General features: G+C 42.7%; 2 protein-coding genes across 2 annotated transcripts; both read left to right on the plus strand.

Annotated features, from left to right (window-relative positions):
- Positions 1 to 2,721: 2,721 nt before the first annotated feature.
- Positions 2,722 to 6,513, plus strand: RNJ42_00098 (uncharacterized protein; the record flags this gene model as incomplete). The annotated part of the gene is made up of 1 exon (XM_071050268.1): positions 2,722 to 6,513. The coding sequence occupies one exon, from the start codon at positions 2,722 to 2,724 to the stop codon at positions 6,511 to 6,513; it is 3,792 nt and encodes a 1,263-aa protein (XP_070908860.1).
- A 2,403-nt stretch (positions 6,514 to 8,916) lies between these two features.
- Positions 8,917 to 16,890, plus strand: RNJ42_00099 (uncharacterized protein; the record flags this gene model as incomplete). The annotated part of the gene is made up of 1 exon (XM_071050269.1): positions 8,917 to 16,890. The coding sequence occupies one exon, from the start codon at positions 8,917 to 8,919 to the stop codon at positions 16,888 to 16,890; it is 7,974 nt and encodes a 2,657-aa protein (XP_070908861.1).
- Between the last annotated feature and the right edge of the window lie 780 nt (positions 16,891 to 17,670).

Here is a 17,670-nt window from a genome sequence, read left to right on the forward strand (position 1 = left end):
TAATGAAAAGGCAATTTTTACTTGTTTTCTTTTTCTAATTGGGTTCCACGAAATTCTGTCTATCTATCAATTTTTGGAAGAAAAAACAGGTTTCAAGCATCCGTGGATCATTGAAATTAAAAACAAAACATAAACCGACCTTAAAGTTGTGATAGATCATGCTATATTCACAGCTTAAAAAAAAAGCAATCTCCTATATTAAAAGAAAAGAATAGAAAGGAACATCATTATACGGCTTAACTTTTCTCGACTTTCAAGACAAGGTCTCGATTATTTTAATCTTTGATTAATTAATTTTATGTATTTATTCACTTGTAATCTATTTTTTTTTAATTTTTGCAGTATTTTCTACGCTGAATTTTATTCTCCACCTCTATGTAACAATAGTGGTATGAGGTAGATGCACAGCATATCTTGATACAAAGGTTCTTCTCATCTCAATGGGGAAGAATAGTCAACTGGTTTAGCAGATCATATGTTATCTTCCAGTCCAATATTTATGGCATTATTATTTAATTAATAAAAAAGAGAGTTTATCGCTATTTTCTAAGGGAGGATTGTCTTCATACTGATTAGTTTATTGAGCTTTAGATTGAAATTAATTAAAAGAGATATTAATTTATTGGTAACTTGAAATAGCAGTTTTTCCGAAGTTGCTGATTAGTAAGTTTCGTTTCGCGAAGTTTTCTTCAAAACAGTCTTTTCTTTTTCGTATTTGTCCTAAAATGTCCTAAAAATATGTTCTGCGTAGAGATATGTAGCCAATAATTATTCTTTATTCTTTACACTAATAACTTCCTAATCTGGCCTGCGAGAACCCCTTTACAGGATCCCTATTCACTTTTCTTTTAAGCTGCAAAAAAATAACTAATAAGGGTCGCACAAGAATATTAAAAATTAAACGAGCACCAGCACCTCAGATAATTCCGCACAGATTAAGACTAAAAATTAATTTTGATAATTTACTACAAGAACAAAAAACAAAGGGCCGCACAGAAAACTATGTACAATAAAAGTTCTTTTTTAGTCTTTTCGAGAATATGAATAAATAATAATAAAAAATTTCCCTTTTTGGAAATCAATTTAATAAAAAAAAAATTAAAAAATTATTTTCCCGGTTATGGTTATAGTAAATACTACGAAAAACAAAAAAGTTTTTCTCCGGGACAGCGGGGGAGTACAGAAACTGGCGTACCAAAGTGATGAATTAGAGAGAAAGGTGCAGAGGGGTTTATTCTTTTTTTTCCACACTTTCATTTCTCTGCGCATATATTTCGCTCTTCCCTTCCAATACACTCCTATTCCCAGATTTGGGATTTGGGATTTACCTTCTTATGTAGAGCTCTGAACCTGATAGCTGTTGCTAATTATTTACTACCTGGTAATAATACATAATAGTAATAAAAAAAAAAAGAAATACTCTGACCAGCCGTTGTATTGTAATTCATATACTGTACTGGGCCCGCCATTCGGTTCTTTGCTACAGGGTATTGGCTTACTAAGTTAGTCAAAGTTATCAAAACAAGGAAGACAAGCTGCGGTACAACGAAGATCTGCATGGTATAACATAGACGGATTAGTTTTGTTTAATTCCGAAAGAATCTTTTAACTAGAACATTAACGATTACTTCTTAAGCTAAGAAAGTTCAAGAGTCAAGAAGACCATAAATATTTCTTCAAAGGGGTCTTGGTGAGTTCTTAGTAAAGCTTTAATTACTCTTGGGATAATAAAGATATAACTAAAGTTGAAACTTAAACATGTCTCAATATAAAAATTGTCCTTAGTGCCCTTTTTCCCCAGTTCGGTAATCCTATTAAGTTTTTTTTAGCAACCAGGTAAATCCCATAAAATAATCATGTTATGTCAATAAGGAAAATGTACGCACAACGCTTTGAAACAAAATATTGTATCGAATATAACTCAACTGCAAAAACTGCAGCACTGTCATACACATTTTTGCATGATCATCCTTATGAAATAAGAAACTCAAAAAAAAAGAAAAAAAAAAAGAAATCCTTCATCTCAAAAGATTTTATAAATAATAATAAATACAAGAAACATAAGCAGGGAATTGCCTTACCCACCTCTTATTGTAGTCAAAATGTGCAACTACAACATACATTTGAAAACAAATACTAATTTTTTTTACAAATACTTCTATTTTTCTTTTTTGTTAGAAGTTCCATGTTAAGTTCAAGAGTGAAGCTTTATCTATATTGTCGGGTTTTAACCGCCAATTGGAAAATATACCCTTATTGCTACTGGAAGTTCTTAGGAATGGAATGGAAATAGAAATGAAATATGTCCCATTCTGTAGGATCTCACACAGAAATTACAAACATTACTAAAAAATAAAATAAATACTATGAGATTTACCTAGGAGATCTTTAATGCTAATTCTTGTAATTATCAGGCACAAAGATTGAACCATTTTGATGTTTTGTCGTGATTTTCACTGTTTTTGTTTTCGTTCTCATTCATATAGTTAACAAAAAAGGAAAGCCAATAACAACAAACACTATAGTATCAATGTTATTTTATTCTATTTCATCCTTATTTGGTCGAAATGTCAATGCCAAAAAAAATAAAGAATATAAAAAGAACATGATTCCTTCTATGGTTTTGTTTGTCTCTTATCATTCTCATTCTCTTCCCATTGACAAAAAGATCACAATACTAATAATAATAAACTGCAACATACAGATTAATACAAACTCAGAATGATTGGATGCAACTTATTAGTTATCCTTTCACTGCTTTGTTCAGTTTTGGCACTGCCTTATACCCCAGGCTTTTGGACTGACGAAGTTAACTTTGTCTCTAATTCATATATAACTAGTGATCCTAATGGAAAAGATTTCTATAATTTAGCTTTACAAGGTGACGTTAGAACTGTGACTTTTAACAAAGATTTAAGCGTTTCTAACTTTTCTGTGAAAGCCTATGAGCCCAATCAAGGATTATCAGTCGCTTTTACAGGGCCAAGCAGCACCATATCAGTCCCTAATGGTCTATTTGAAATCGATAACAGTATGTCTCCTAGTCAATTACAAGTGAACATCATTGGTAGTGTTTTCTCTGCTTCTAGTATCTCTATAAAAGCTGCTCCAAATACTGATTCTACCATGTACCTAGATCCTATTAATTTAGCTGTGACTGGTACTGTTAGTCTACAAAATATAAAGTACGCCACCCTTGGAAAAGATACGTCAACTGCCGGTCAGGATTACGATCTCGTTAATTCTACCTTATATATGGAAAATGGTCAAAGAGCGCCTCCTAAAGGGTCCTCAGGAAGTGACTATTACCTCTCCAATAGTGAGCTTTGGTTTGATGGCGGTATCCAACAGACACTAAATGGTAACTCATATTCCCTTAACTACGGTTCTACACAATACGGAAAAAATGTTTTCGTCATTGATCCAGATCAAGGTAATAGTAACAATATTCAATTAAGAAACTTTGGTGGTAGTACTGATAACTACTTCGCTTCAATTTATCCTATTAAAAGTATTTCTATTGTACTTGGAAAATTACAATTAAATTTTGGTAGTAGTCATTTCAGTTTCAGTGTTACATTACCAGATGGATTTAGTTCAGTAGAGGACTTTGTCCTGGGAACACTAGTGCTAGACAGAAATGGTACTCTAACTACAGTGTACACTATTAGACCTGGTCTACAATACATTCCGGTTGACCCTTCAACAACTATTGTGGATAAAGGTAGTACTACTGAAACAGACATCATTTCATATTTCCCAACTATTGGGACTGATAGCAGAACACGTACTGGTTCAACTACGTACACCTTGGTCGACACCGACACCTACTCTCAGCCACCTGAGACCACAGCCACTGTTGACAAGGGCAGCACCACTGAGACCGATGTGATCTCCTACTTCCCAACTGTTGGCACTGACGGCAAGACCCACACTGGTACTACTACGTACACCTTGGTCGACACCGACACCTACTCTCAGCCACCTGAGACCACAGCCACTGTTGACAAGGGCAGCACTACCGAGACCGATGTGATCTCCTACTTCCCAACTGTTGGCACTGACGGCAAGACCCACACTGGTACTACTACGTACACCTTGGTCGACACCGACACCTACTCTCAGCCACCTGAGACCACAGCCACTGTTGACAAGGGCAGCACTACCGAGACCGATGTGATCTCCTACTTCCCAACTGTTGGCACTGACGGCAAGACCCACACTGGTACTACTACGTACACCTTGGTCGACACCGACACCTACTCTCAGCCACCTGAGACCACAGCCACTGTTGACAAGGGCAGCACTACCGAGACCGATGTGATCTCCTACTTCCCAACTGTTGGCACTGACGGCAAGACCCACACTGGTACTACTACGTACACCTTGGTCGACACCGACACCTACTCTCAGCCACCTGAGACCACAGCCACTGTTGACAAGGGCAGCACTACCGAGACCGATGTGATCTCCTACTTCCCAACTGTTGGCACTGACGGCAAGACCCACACTGGTACTACTACGTACACCTTGGTCGACACCGACACCTACTCTCAGCCACCTGAGACCACAGCCACTGTTGACAAGGGCAGCACTACCGAGACCGATGTGATCTCCTACTTCCCAACTGTTGGCACTGACGGCAAGACCCACACTGGTACTACTACGTACACCTTGGTCGACACCGACACCTACTCTCAGCCACCTGAGACCACAGCCACTGTTGACAAGGGCAGCACTACCGAGACCGATGTGATCTCCTACTTCCCAACTGTTGGCACTGACGGCAAGACCCACACTGGTACTACTACGTACACCTTGGTCGACACCGACACCTACTCTCAGCCACCTGAGACCACAGCCACTGTTGACAAGGGCAGCACTACCGAGACCGATGTGATCTCCTACTTCCCAACTGTTGGCACTGACGGCAAGACCCACACCGGTACTACTACGTACACCCTAGGTGACCATAGTAGCTCTAAAGCTGGAGTTACTCCTCTTCCTATTGTTACGATATTAGAAACTGATATTGTTTCTGACGGTAATACTATCCATGAGATTGTACTGGGTTCTGGATACACCGAGAGTGATGGTCAAATTGCCACCAGTACATGGACAGAGTTAACCATGGATATGGTGGATTCTAATCCTTTATTTTTATCTCCTTCTGAGATGGCTAGCGCGAATGAATCTAGTTCTACTGATGTTGAGAGCTACTCTCAACCACCTGCAACCACTGCCACTGTTGACAAGGGTAGCACTACTGTGACTGAGGGTATCTCCTACTTCCCAACTGTTGGCACTGACGGTAAGACACACACTGGTACTACTACGTACACCTTGGTTGACAACAATTCTGACAACAACACTGATACCTACTCTCAACCACCTGCAACCACTGCCACTGTTGACAAGGGTAGCACTACTGTGACTGAGGGTATCTCCTACTTCCCAACTGTTGGCACTGACGGTAAGACACACACTGGTACTACTACGTACACCTTGGTTGACAACAATTCTGACAACAACACTGATACCTACTCTCAACCACCTGCAACCACTGCCACTGTTGACAAGGGTAGCACTACTGTGACTGAGGGTATCTCCTACTTCCCAACTGTTGGCACTGACGGTAAGACACACACTGGTACTACTACGTACACCTTGGTTGACAACAATTCTGACAACAACACTGATACCTACTCTCAACCACCTGCAACCACTGCCACTGTTGACAAGGGTAGCACTACTGTGACTGAGGGTATCTCCTACTTCCCAACTGTTGGCACTGACGGTAAGACACAAACTGGCTCTTCTACCTATACTTTAAGTAATGATGTATTGCCAACTAGTGGAATGAATTCCAACTCTAACACTGGCTCTAATGCTGGTTCCTCTGGTTCTGGTTCCTCTGGTTCTGGTTCTAACTCTGGTTCCAACTCTGGTTCAGGTTCTTCCGGTTCCTCTGGTTCAGGTTCCTCTGGTTCTAACTCTGGTTCTGATGCCTCTGGTTCTAACTCTGGTACTAACTCTGGTTCTAACTCTGGTGCTAACGCTGGTACTAACGCTGGTTCCGCTGGTTCCGCTGGTTCCGGTTCTGGTTCTAACTCTGGTTCCTCTGGCTCTAATGCTGGTTCTGGTTCTAACTCTGGCTCTAATGCTAGTTCCTCTGGTTCTGGTTCCTTTGGTTCTGGTTCTAACTCTGGTTCTAACTCTGGTTCAGGTTCTTCCGGTTCCTCTGGTTCAGGTTCCTCTGGTTCAGGTTCTTCTGGCTCTAACTCTGGTTCTAATACTGGTTCCAATTCTGGATCTTCTGGATCTGGCTCAAATGGCGGTTCAAATGTTGCCTCTGGTACTATCCAAGGCACTCACTCAGTTGGCCAACAGACAGCCACCAGTGCTACTCCATCACACGCTACTGTCAACAGTATTCAGTACCATGCTGCTGGTTCCGTAACAGTACATAACTTATGGCTCCTGGCTGTGATGATGTTGCTATCAGTAATTTAATGACTTTTAATTATTTCCTCTGTATTCTAATGTGAATACGATACATTTTTAATTCCCTAACCCATTTACATTTATGTTTTATTGTTGTTCGTTTTTACCAGTTTGTAATTTTTACATTAGATGAACCCGAATACCCGATCAAATCAAGTTCTTACTAATTGAATTGTATCAACGCATACTAAATCCAATCCAATTAATTAATATTGTTCTTTTTTTTAAAATCAATATAATAATACGTAGACTTTTATATAGTCTTTATTTTAACAATATAGAATGATTAATTTAATTATTGCAAGTAAACTATATTTAAATAACATCAAATAAATGCAATTTGAAAAGAGCGATGATACGTTATAAAAGTTGATCAGTAGCAAGTAAATCATAATAAGCTCTTGTTTTTAGTAGTTGTACCCTGATGTTAGGAAGGCTATCAACAACCTAAGACAGAATAATATTGTTTTTATATAGCGCCGTGGCGCAGTGGAAGCGCGCAGGGCTCATAACCCTGATGTCCCTTGATCGAAACAAGGCGGCGCTATTATTTTTTTTAAAAACCATTTAAAAACAATATTACCCGGAAATCAAGATATGGACCACACCAACACCGTTTCATCCGGGTAATACTAAATTGAGTCACACGCCTGGGTCTCACAATATGGATTGGAGAGTTACCGTCAGACCGTGAGTTCAGCGTTTTGGCTCTTTTTTTTTTTTTTTTTTCAAAGGCAGTCATGCCTAGGACGTAATTATATCTCGATATAGACCTTTTTGTCCCATTACAATTTATCCCATTTTGCTCACGGTGCTGTGAAGAACTTTATGGGCACCGAGGAATTCGCTACTTAGTATGTGCACTCTCTGGTAGTGTGTTCCACGGAATTCCTTACATTTGTTTCTTCGCTAACACGGGCTTTCAAAGGCTGTGTGAAAACGCAGTACACATCTACGTCATTTGCATAAAAGGGAGAACCACAGAAATGAGCGTAGACTATTAAACAACGAAAAATTAAATTGCTTTTTTTTCCCTTACCTCGAGGAAAAACCCGTTTTGAGTTTCCTAGTCAGATTATTTTTAGTGAGTATAAAATGCAGAGAATCAGCAGAGGAATGAGAAATTTAACCTTTTCTTTTATTCTTATAGCTTCTACGGGCTCTTCTTCATAGCCCCTTTTAATGTCTCGAGAACAACTCAAGAAACAGCCGTAGCTATTTTGATTACGCCATCTCATTATTATAGAAAAGAAAAGATGAGTTAAAAAAAGAAAGAATGCGAAAGAGGTCAAAAGGGTCCAAAGAGGGTCTTGCTTTTCTTGTAGGGCTTACTCAGAGTTGCAGCCATAAACAAAAGGAGTTTTCATTTTATCCCTTAGCTATTATGAGCTTCCGTACTATCATGCTCTTCATGACTTCTTATTAACATTTGACCCAAGAAAGCGGCCAGGATCTATCTCTTCTGCCATAAGCTAAATAGGCTTCGGGAATTAAAAGGGATTAAAGGCAGTTCGAATGTCTTTTACTACCTATGTCCCCGGTTGAAATATTTTTGCAACCATGGGTAAATCTCGCACCATGAAAAAAAACAACAACAACCATAATACACTTGCTATTACCGTTTTTTACAACAAAACATTTCCTGCTGGTTGTTTCTGTTTTGATAATGGACCTCCCTACCCTCGGTACTTTTAAGCCCGCAATTGAAGAGAAGAAAAAAAGCTCATCAATGGATTATTATATCTTAGATAATGCGAAGATTAATAATTACAATAGTTGTGATTTGCTCTTTGTAAAAAGTGCGACTTCCACTGATAACATCGCAACGAGATTGTAACGTTGTCCGCAATTTCATTCATTTTGAAGGGAAAAAAAAAAATGGCTAGCTCTATTTCTAATGTTTTTGTTTGTCGGATTTTAACCACTTTGGAAAAGCCTTACCTCTAACCAAGAAGCTCTTAGAGAAATGGAATTGAATTTGACATCTTGCAATTCTCCAACACCCTAAGAAGTAAGCATAAAGAAAATTTTTTGTTTTTTTTAAAAAATATTCTGAGATATTACCTAGGTGATTTTATGTTCATTCCTGAAGAGAATAGAAAACATTTTCGCATTTGTCGTGATTCTCACTTAGTTTTCACTTTTCACTGTAGGTACCAAAAAAGGAAAGCCAATAATAACAGTCATGGGAAGAAAATTGTAGCATGACAATAATTCTATTCCACATTCTTGTGTATTTTATACCAGCAATCCCCCCATTTCTCTCTGAAAAAAAAAATAAAACAGAATATAAATAGGTCATGATACTTCAAATGGTTTTGTTTGGTTAGATCCCATATTTTCTTGCCATTGACTCCAAAACAATATTAACAAAACAATAACAAAATAAGCACAAACTAATAGAAACTCAAAATGACTGGATGCAACTTATTAGTTATCCTTTCATTGATTTGTTCAGTTTTTGCACTGCCTTATACTCCAGGCTTTTGGACCGACGAAGAAAACTATGTCTCTAATGTTTACATTAATAAGGACCCTAACGGTAAAGTTTTCTGGAATTTAGCTCTACAAAAAGACGTAAGATCTGTGGAACTTAATGGACCAATTGGTGTTTTAAATTTTTCTATCAAAGCATATGAACCAAACGAGGGACTGTCTGTTGCTTTAAGAGGATCATCCGTTAGTATCACCGCCGGTGTATTTGAGATAGATAACAGCATCTCTCCTAGTCAATTACAAACGATCATTGTTGGTAGTACTCTCTCTTCTACTGACTTCTCCGTAATTGCTGCTCCAAATACCAATTCTACACTTTATATAGATTCTCTTTCCTTCTCTGTCAGCGATACCGTAACATTCCAGAATTTAGACTTCGCCACCCTTGGACCATCTACGTCAACTACAGGTCAAAGTTACAATCTTGTGAATACTACATTATTTATAGAGAACGGTCAAAGAGCTCCCCCAAAAGGATCCTCAGGAAGTCACTATTATGTCTCCAATAGTGAGATTTGGTTCGATGGTGGTATTCAACAAGTTGTAAATGGTAATACATATTACCTTAATTACGGTTCTACAAAAAATGGAAATAATGTTTTCGTGATTACCCCAGATACAGGTAATAGTAATAACATTCAATTAGTAAACTTTGCTGGAAGTATCGATAATTACTTTGCGTCTACTGTGCCCATTAAAGGACTGGAAATATTGAACGGCTACCTACAACTAGACTTTGATAGTAATTATACTCCATACCAGGTTAAATTACCTAATGGTTTTACCTCAGTTGATGACTTTGTTTTGGGAACACTTGTGCTAAATAGAAATGGTACTTTAACTACTGTCTACACTATTAGACCTGGTCTACAATACATCCCTGTTGACCCTACAACGTCTACTGTTGACAAAGGAAGTACAACTGAAACCGATTTGATCTCCTACTTCCCAACTGTTGGCAGTGACGGCAAGACCCACACTGGTACCACTACATTCACATTAATTGACACCAACACTTACTCCCAACCACCTGAGACCACTGCCACTGTTGACTTGGGCAGCACCACTGAGACCGATGTGATCTCCTACTTCCCAACTGTTGGCAGTGACGGCAAGACCCACACTGGTACCACTACATTCACATTAATTGACACCAACACTTACTCCCAACCACCTGAGACCACTGCCACTGTTGACTTGGGCAGCACCACTGAGACCGATGTGATCTCCTACTTCCCAACTGTTGGCAGTGACGGCAAGACCCACACTGGTACCACTACATTCACATTAATTGACACCAACACTTACTCCCAACCACCTGAGACCACTGCCACTGTTGACTTGGGCAGCACCACTGAGACCGATGTGATCTCCTACTTCCCAACTGTTGGCAGTGACGGCAAGACCCACACTGGTACCACTACATTCACATTAATTGACACCAACACTTACTCCCAACCACCTGAGACCACTGCCACTGTTGACTTGGGCAGCACCACTGAGACCGATGTGATCTCCTACTTCCCAACTGTTGGCAGTGACGGCAAGACCCACACTGGTACCACTACATTCACATTAATTGACACCAACACTTACTCCCAACCACCTGAGACCACTGCCACTGTTGACTTGGGCAGCACCACTGAGACCGATGTGATCTCCTACTTCCCAACTGTTGGCAGTGACGGCAAGACCCACACTGGTACCACTACATTCACATTAATTGACACCAACACTTACTCCCAACCACCTGAGACCACTGCCACTGTTGACTTGGGCAGCACCACTGAGACCGATGTGATCTCCTACTTCCCAACTGTTGGCAGTGACGGCAAGACCCACACTGGTACCACTACATTCACATTAATTGACACCAACACTTACTCCCAACCACCTGAGACCACTGCCACTGTTGACTTGGGCAGCACCACTGAGACCGATGTGATCTCCTACTTCCCAACTGTTGGCAGTGACGGCAAGACCCACACTGGTACCACTACATTCACATTAATTGACACCAACACTTACTCCCAACCACCTGAGACCACTGCCACTGTTGACTTGGGCAGCACCACTGAGACCGATGTGATCTCCTACTTCCCAACTGTTGGCAGTGACGGCAAGACCCACACTGGTACCACTACATTCACATTAATTGACACCAACACTTACTCCCAACCACCTGAGACCACTGCCACTGTTGACTTGGGCAGCACCACTGAGACCGATGTGATCTCCTACTTCCCAACTGTTGGCAGTGACGGCAAGACCCACACTGGTACCACTACATTCACATTAATTGACACCAACACTTACTCCCAACCACCTGAGACCACTGCCACTGTTGACTTGGGCAGCACCACTGAGACCGATGTGATCTCCTACTTCCCAACTGTTGGCAGTGACGGCAAGACCCACACTGGTACCACTACATTCACATTAATTGACACCAACACTTACTCCCAACCACCTGAGACCACTGCCACTGTTGACTTGGGCAGCACCACTGAGACCGATGTGATCTCCTACTTCCCAACTGTTGGCAGTGACGGCAAGACCCACACTGGTACCACTACATTCACATTAATTGACACCAACACTTACTCCCAACCACCTGAGACCACTGCCACTGTTGACTTGGGCAGCACCACTGAGACCGATGTGATCTCCTACTTCCCAACTGTTGGCAGTGACGGCAAGACCCACACTGGTACCACTACATTCACATTAATTGACACCAACACTTACTCCCAACCACCTGAGACCACTGCCACTGTTGACTTGGGCAGCACCACTGAGACCGATGTGATCTCCTACTTCCCAACTGTTGGCAGTGACGGCAAGACCCACACTGGTACCACTACATTCACATTAATTGACACCAACACTTACTCCCAACCACCTGAGACCACTGCCACTGTTGACTTGGGCAGCACCACTGAGACCGATGTGATCTCCTACTTCCCAACTGTTGGCAGTGACGGCAAGACCCACACTGGTACCACTACATTCACATTAATTGACACCAACACTTACTCCCAACCACCTGAGACCACTGCCACTGTTGACTTGGGCAGCACCACTGAGACCGATGTGATCTCCTACTTCCCAACTGTTGGCAGTGACGGCAAGACCCACACTGGTACCACTACATTCACATTAATTGACACCAACACTTACTCCCAACCACCTGAGACCACTGCCACTGTTGACTTGGGCAGCACCACTGAGACCGATGTGATCTCCTACTTCCCAACTGTTGGCAGTGACGGCAAGACCCACACTGGTACCACTACATTCACATTAATTGACACCAACACTTACTCCCAACCACCTGAGACCACTGCCACTGTTGACTTGGGCAGCACCACTGAGACCGATGTGATCTCCTACTTCCCAACTGTTGGCAGTGACGGCAAGACCCACACTGGTACCACTACATTCACATTAATTGACACCAACACTTACTCCCAACCACCTGAGACCACTGCCACTGTTGACTTGGGCAGCACCACTGAGACCGATGTGATCTCCTACTTCCCAACTGTTGGCAGTGACGGCAAGACCCACACTGGTACCACTACATTCACATTAATTGACACCAACACTTACTCCCAACCACCTGAGACCACTGCCACTGTTGACTTGGGCAGCACCACTGAGACCGATGTGATCTCCTACTTCCCAACTGTTGGCAGTGACGGCAAGACCCACACTGGTACCACTACATTCACATTAATTGACACCAACACTTACTCCCAACCACCTGAGACCACTGCCACTGTTGACTTGGGCAGCACCACTGAGACCGATGTGATCTCCTACTTCCCAACTGTTGGCAGTGACGGCAAGACCCACACTGGTACCACTACATTCACATTAATTGACACCAACACTTACTCCCAACCACCTGAGACCACTGCCACTGTTGACTTGGGCAGCACCACTGAGACCGATGTGATCTCCTACTTCCCAACTGTTGGCAGTGACGGCAAGACCCACACTGGTACCACTACATTCACATTAATTGACACCAACACTTACTCCCAACCACCTGAGACCACTGCCACTGTTGACTTGGGCAGCACCACTGAGACCGATGTGATCTCCTACTTCCCAACTGTTGGCAGTGACGGCAAGACCCACACTGGTACCACTACATTCACATTAATTGACACCAACACTTACTCCCAACCACCTGAGACCACTGCCACTGTTGACTTGGGCAGCACCACTGAGACCGATGTGATCTCCTACTTCCCAACTGTTGGCAGTGACGGCAAGACCCACACTGGTACCACTACATTCACATTAATTGACACCAACACTTACTCCCAACCACCTGAGACCACTGCCACTGTTGACTTGGGCAGCACCACTGAGACCGATGTGATCTCCTACTTCCCAACTGTTGGCAGTGACGGCAAGACCCACACTGGTACCACTACATTCACATTAATTGACACCAACACTTACTCCCAACCACCTGAGACCACTGCCACTGTTGACTTGGGCAGCACCACTGAGACCGATGTGATCTCCTACTTCCCAACTGTTGGCAGTGACGGCAAGACCCACACTGGTACCACTACATTCACATTAATTGACACCAACACTTACTCCCAACCACCTGAGACCACTGCCACTGTTGACTTGGGCAGCACCACTGAGACCGATGTGATCTCCTACTTCCCAACTGTTGGCAGTGACGGCAAGACCCACACTGGTACCACTACATTCACATTAATTGACACCAACACTTACTCCCAACCACCTGAGACCACTGCCACTGTTGACTTGGGCAGCACCACTGAGACCGATGTGATCTCCTACTTCCCAACTGTTGGCAGTGACGGCAAGACCCACACTGGTACCACTACATTCACATTAATTGACACCAACACTTACTCCCAACCACCTGAGACCACTGCCACTGTTGACTTGGGCAGCACCACTGAGACCGATGTGATCTCCTACTTCCCAACTGTTGGCAGTGACGGCAAGACCCACACTGGTACCACTACATTCACATTAATTGACACCAACACTTACTCCCAACCACCTGAGACCACTGCCACTGTTGACTTGGGCAGCACCACTGAGACCGATGTGATCTCCTACTTCCCAACTGTTGGCAGTGACGGCAAGACCCACACTGGTACCACTACATTCACATTAATTGACACCAACACTTACTCCCAACCACCTGAGACCACTGCCACTGTTGACTTGGGCAGCACCACTGAGACCGATGTGATCTCCTACTTCCCAACTGTTGGCAGTGACGGCAAGACCCACACTGGTACCACTACATTCACATTAATTGACACCAACACTTACTCCCAACCACCTGAGACCACTGCCACTGTTGACTTGGGCAGCACCACTGAGACCGATGTGATCTCCTACTTCCCAACTGTTGGCAGTGACGGCAAGACCCACACTGGTACCACTACATTCACATTAATTGACACCAACACTTACTCCCAACCACCTGAGACCACTGCCACTGTTGACTTGGGCAGCACCACTGAGACCGATGTGATCTCCTACTTCCCAACTGTTGGCAGTGACGGCAAGACCCACACTGGTACCACTACATTCACATTAATTGACACCAACACTTACTCCCAACCACCTGAGACCACTGCCACTGTTGACTTGGGCAGCACCACTGAGACCGATGTGATCTCCTACTTCCCAACTGTTGGCAGTGACGGCAAGACCCACACTGGTACCACTACATTCACATTAATTGACACCAACACTTACTCCCAACCACCTGAGACCACTGCCACTGTTGACTTGGGCAGCACCACTGAGACCGATGTGATCTCCTACTTCCCAACTGTTGGCAGTGACGGCAAGACCCACACTGGTACCACTACATTCACATTAATTGACACCAACACTTACTCCCAACCACCTGAGACCACTGCCACTGTTGACTTGGGCAGCACCACTGAGACCGATGTGATCTCCTACTTCCCAACTGTTGGCAGTGACGGCAAGACCCACACTGGTACCACTACATTCACATTAATTGACACCAACACTTACTCCCAACCACCTGAGACCACTGCCACTGTTGACTTGGGCAGCACCACTGAGACCGATGTGATCTCCTACTTCCCAACTGTTGGCAGTGACGGCAAGACCCACACTGGTACCACTATGTACACTTTGAGTGACAACACCACATCTATATCAGATTCAGTCACTCCACTACCAGCTACCACAATTTTGGAGACTGATTTTGTCTCGGATAGCCAAACCATTCACGAAGTTATTATTGAATCTGGATACACTGACAGTGAAGGGCATATTGCTACCACTACTTGGACTGAGTTGACTATGAACATGGTTGATGCAGATCCAGTCTACACTAGCTTTATAATGTCTGATGAGAATACATCTAGCTCTTCTGAAAGTGAGAAATTTTCCCAGCCATCCGAATCTACAGCCTACGTCACCAAGGACAGCACCACTGAGACCGATGTGATATCCTACTTCCCAACTGTTGGCAGTGACGGAAAGACCCACACTGGTACCACTACGTACACTTTGAGTGACAGCTCCACCTCCATGTTGGAATCTGTCACACCATTGTCAGCTACTACGATTCTGGAAACAGACATTGTCTCAGATAGCCAAACCATTCACGAAGTTATTATTGAATCTGGATACACTGACAGTGAAGGGCATATTGCTACCACTACTTGGACTGAGTTGACTATGAACATGGTAGATGCCGATCCTGTGTTCACATCCTCAAGCATGATGCCATTTGCCAACAGTTCTATCACCACTGGTAGTGATACATACACTCAACCACCTGTCACGACCACTACTGTCACCGAGAATGACAGCACAAAGACGATTGTGATCACCTACTGCCCAATAGTTGGATCTGACGGGAAGACTCACACTAGCACAAGTAAATCCACTGTGTGTGATAGCGATATGTTTACGGAGCCCCCTGCCACGACAGTCACTATGACAAAAGATGGCACTATTGAGACAATTGTGGTGTCGTACTGTCCAACTGTTGGCACTGATGGAAAGACACGTACTGGAAGTTCAGTATGTACATTATCTGACGGTGCAATGCCAACTAGTGGTGTGAATTCCGGCTCCACTGGTTCTAACTCTGGTTCTGGTTCCTCTGGCTCTAACTCTGGTTCTTCTGGCTCTAATGCTGGTTCTGGTTCCTCTGGCTCTGGTTCTAACTCTGGTGCTAACGCTGGCTCCGCTGGTTCCGGTTCCTCTGGTTCTAACTCTGGTACTAACGCTGGTTCCTCTGGTCCTGGTTCTAACTCTAATTTTAACTCTGGTTCTGGTTCTTCTGGCTCTAACTCTAGCTCCAATTCTGGTTCCAATTCTGTTACTAACGCCGGTTCCGCCGGTTCCGGTTCTAACTCTGGTTCTAACCCTGGTTCCGTTTCTTCTGGTTCTAACGCTGGTAATAACGCTGGTTCTGTTGGTTCTGGTTCTAACTCTAATTCTAACTCTGGTGCCGGTTCTTCTGGTTCCGCTGGTTCTGGTTCTTCTGGTTCTTCTGGTTCTAACCCTGGTTCCGTTTCTTCTGGTTCTAACGCTGGTAATAACGCTGGTTCTGTTGGTTCTGGTTCTTCTGGTTCTTCTGGCTATAACTCTGGTTCTGGTTCCAATTCTGGTTCCAATTCTGGATCTTCTGGATCTGGCTCGAATGGCGGTTCAAATGTTGCCTCTGGTACTATCCAAGGCACTCACTCAGTTGGCCAACAGACAGCCACCAGTGCTACTCCATCACATGCCACAGTGAGCAGTATCCAGTACCATGCTGCTGGTTCAGTAACAGTACATAACTTATGGTTCCTGGCTGTGATGATGTTGCTATCAGTAATTTAATGACCTTTAATATTTTTCTCTCTCCTAATGATACGTTTTACTACCTACCATTCAACATTCTTATGTTTTCATTATGGTTTGTTTCAATTGTACGTTATATGAGCCCAAATACCTACTCAAAGCCAAGTTCTTATTATTGAATTATGTCAACGCAATAAAATCCAATTCATTTAATGATGGTTCTTTTTTTAGTATAATAAATATATAGACATCTACATAGTCTTTTAACAATATAGAATGATTTATCTAATTACAGCAGGCCTATTTAAGTATTTATTTATGTTAAAACATCTCATACAATATTGTATGTAAGTCTGATTGTAAGTGATACCTATAGGCACCTGGTAGTAAGAAATAATATCGTTTTTATATAGCGCCGTGGCGCAGTGGAAGCGCGCAGGGCTCATAACCCTGATGTCCCTTGATCGAAACAAGGCGGCGCTATTATTTTTTTTTAAAAAACCATTTGAAAAAAAAAGAACGTAGTTTCATTACCCAGATGATACGGTGTTAGTGCCTTTATCACCGATATATCCGGGTAATGTAATATCATATCACGAGATCATCTAGCACCAATAACGAAATCGGAGTTAATGTGTGTAGGTCGGCGTCCTACTGAGAGGTCTGATTTATAAAGGCGGAGACAGTTAGAGAGAGAGAGAGAGAACGATATTAAGAGCATTTGCAAATTGACTAGCACATCATTGTCTAGTTGAATTGCTCCACATTGCCGTGTAGTTTATCGTATCTTATACATATTTCTCAAAGCAGGCCTTTTTT

Source organism: Nakaseomyces bracarensis (genome assembly GCF_045282275.1).
Source record: "Nakaseomyces bracarensis strain CBM3 chromosome Unknown Scaff1_0, whole genome shotgun sequence".
NCBI lineage: Eukaryota > Fungi > Ascomycota > Saccharomycetes > Saccharomycetales > Saccharomycetaceae > Nakaseomyces > Nakaseomyces bracarensis.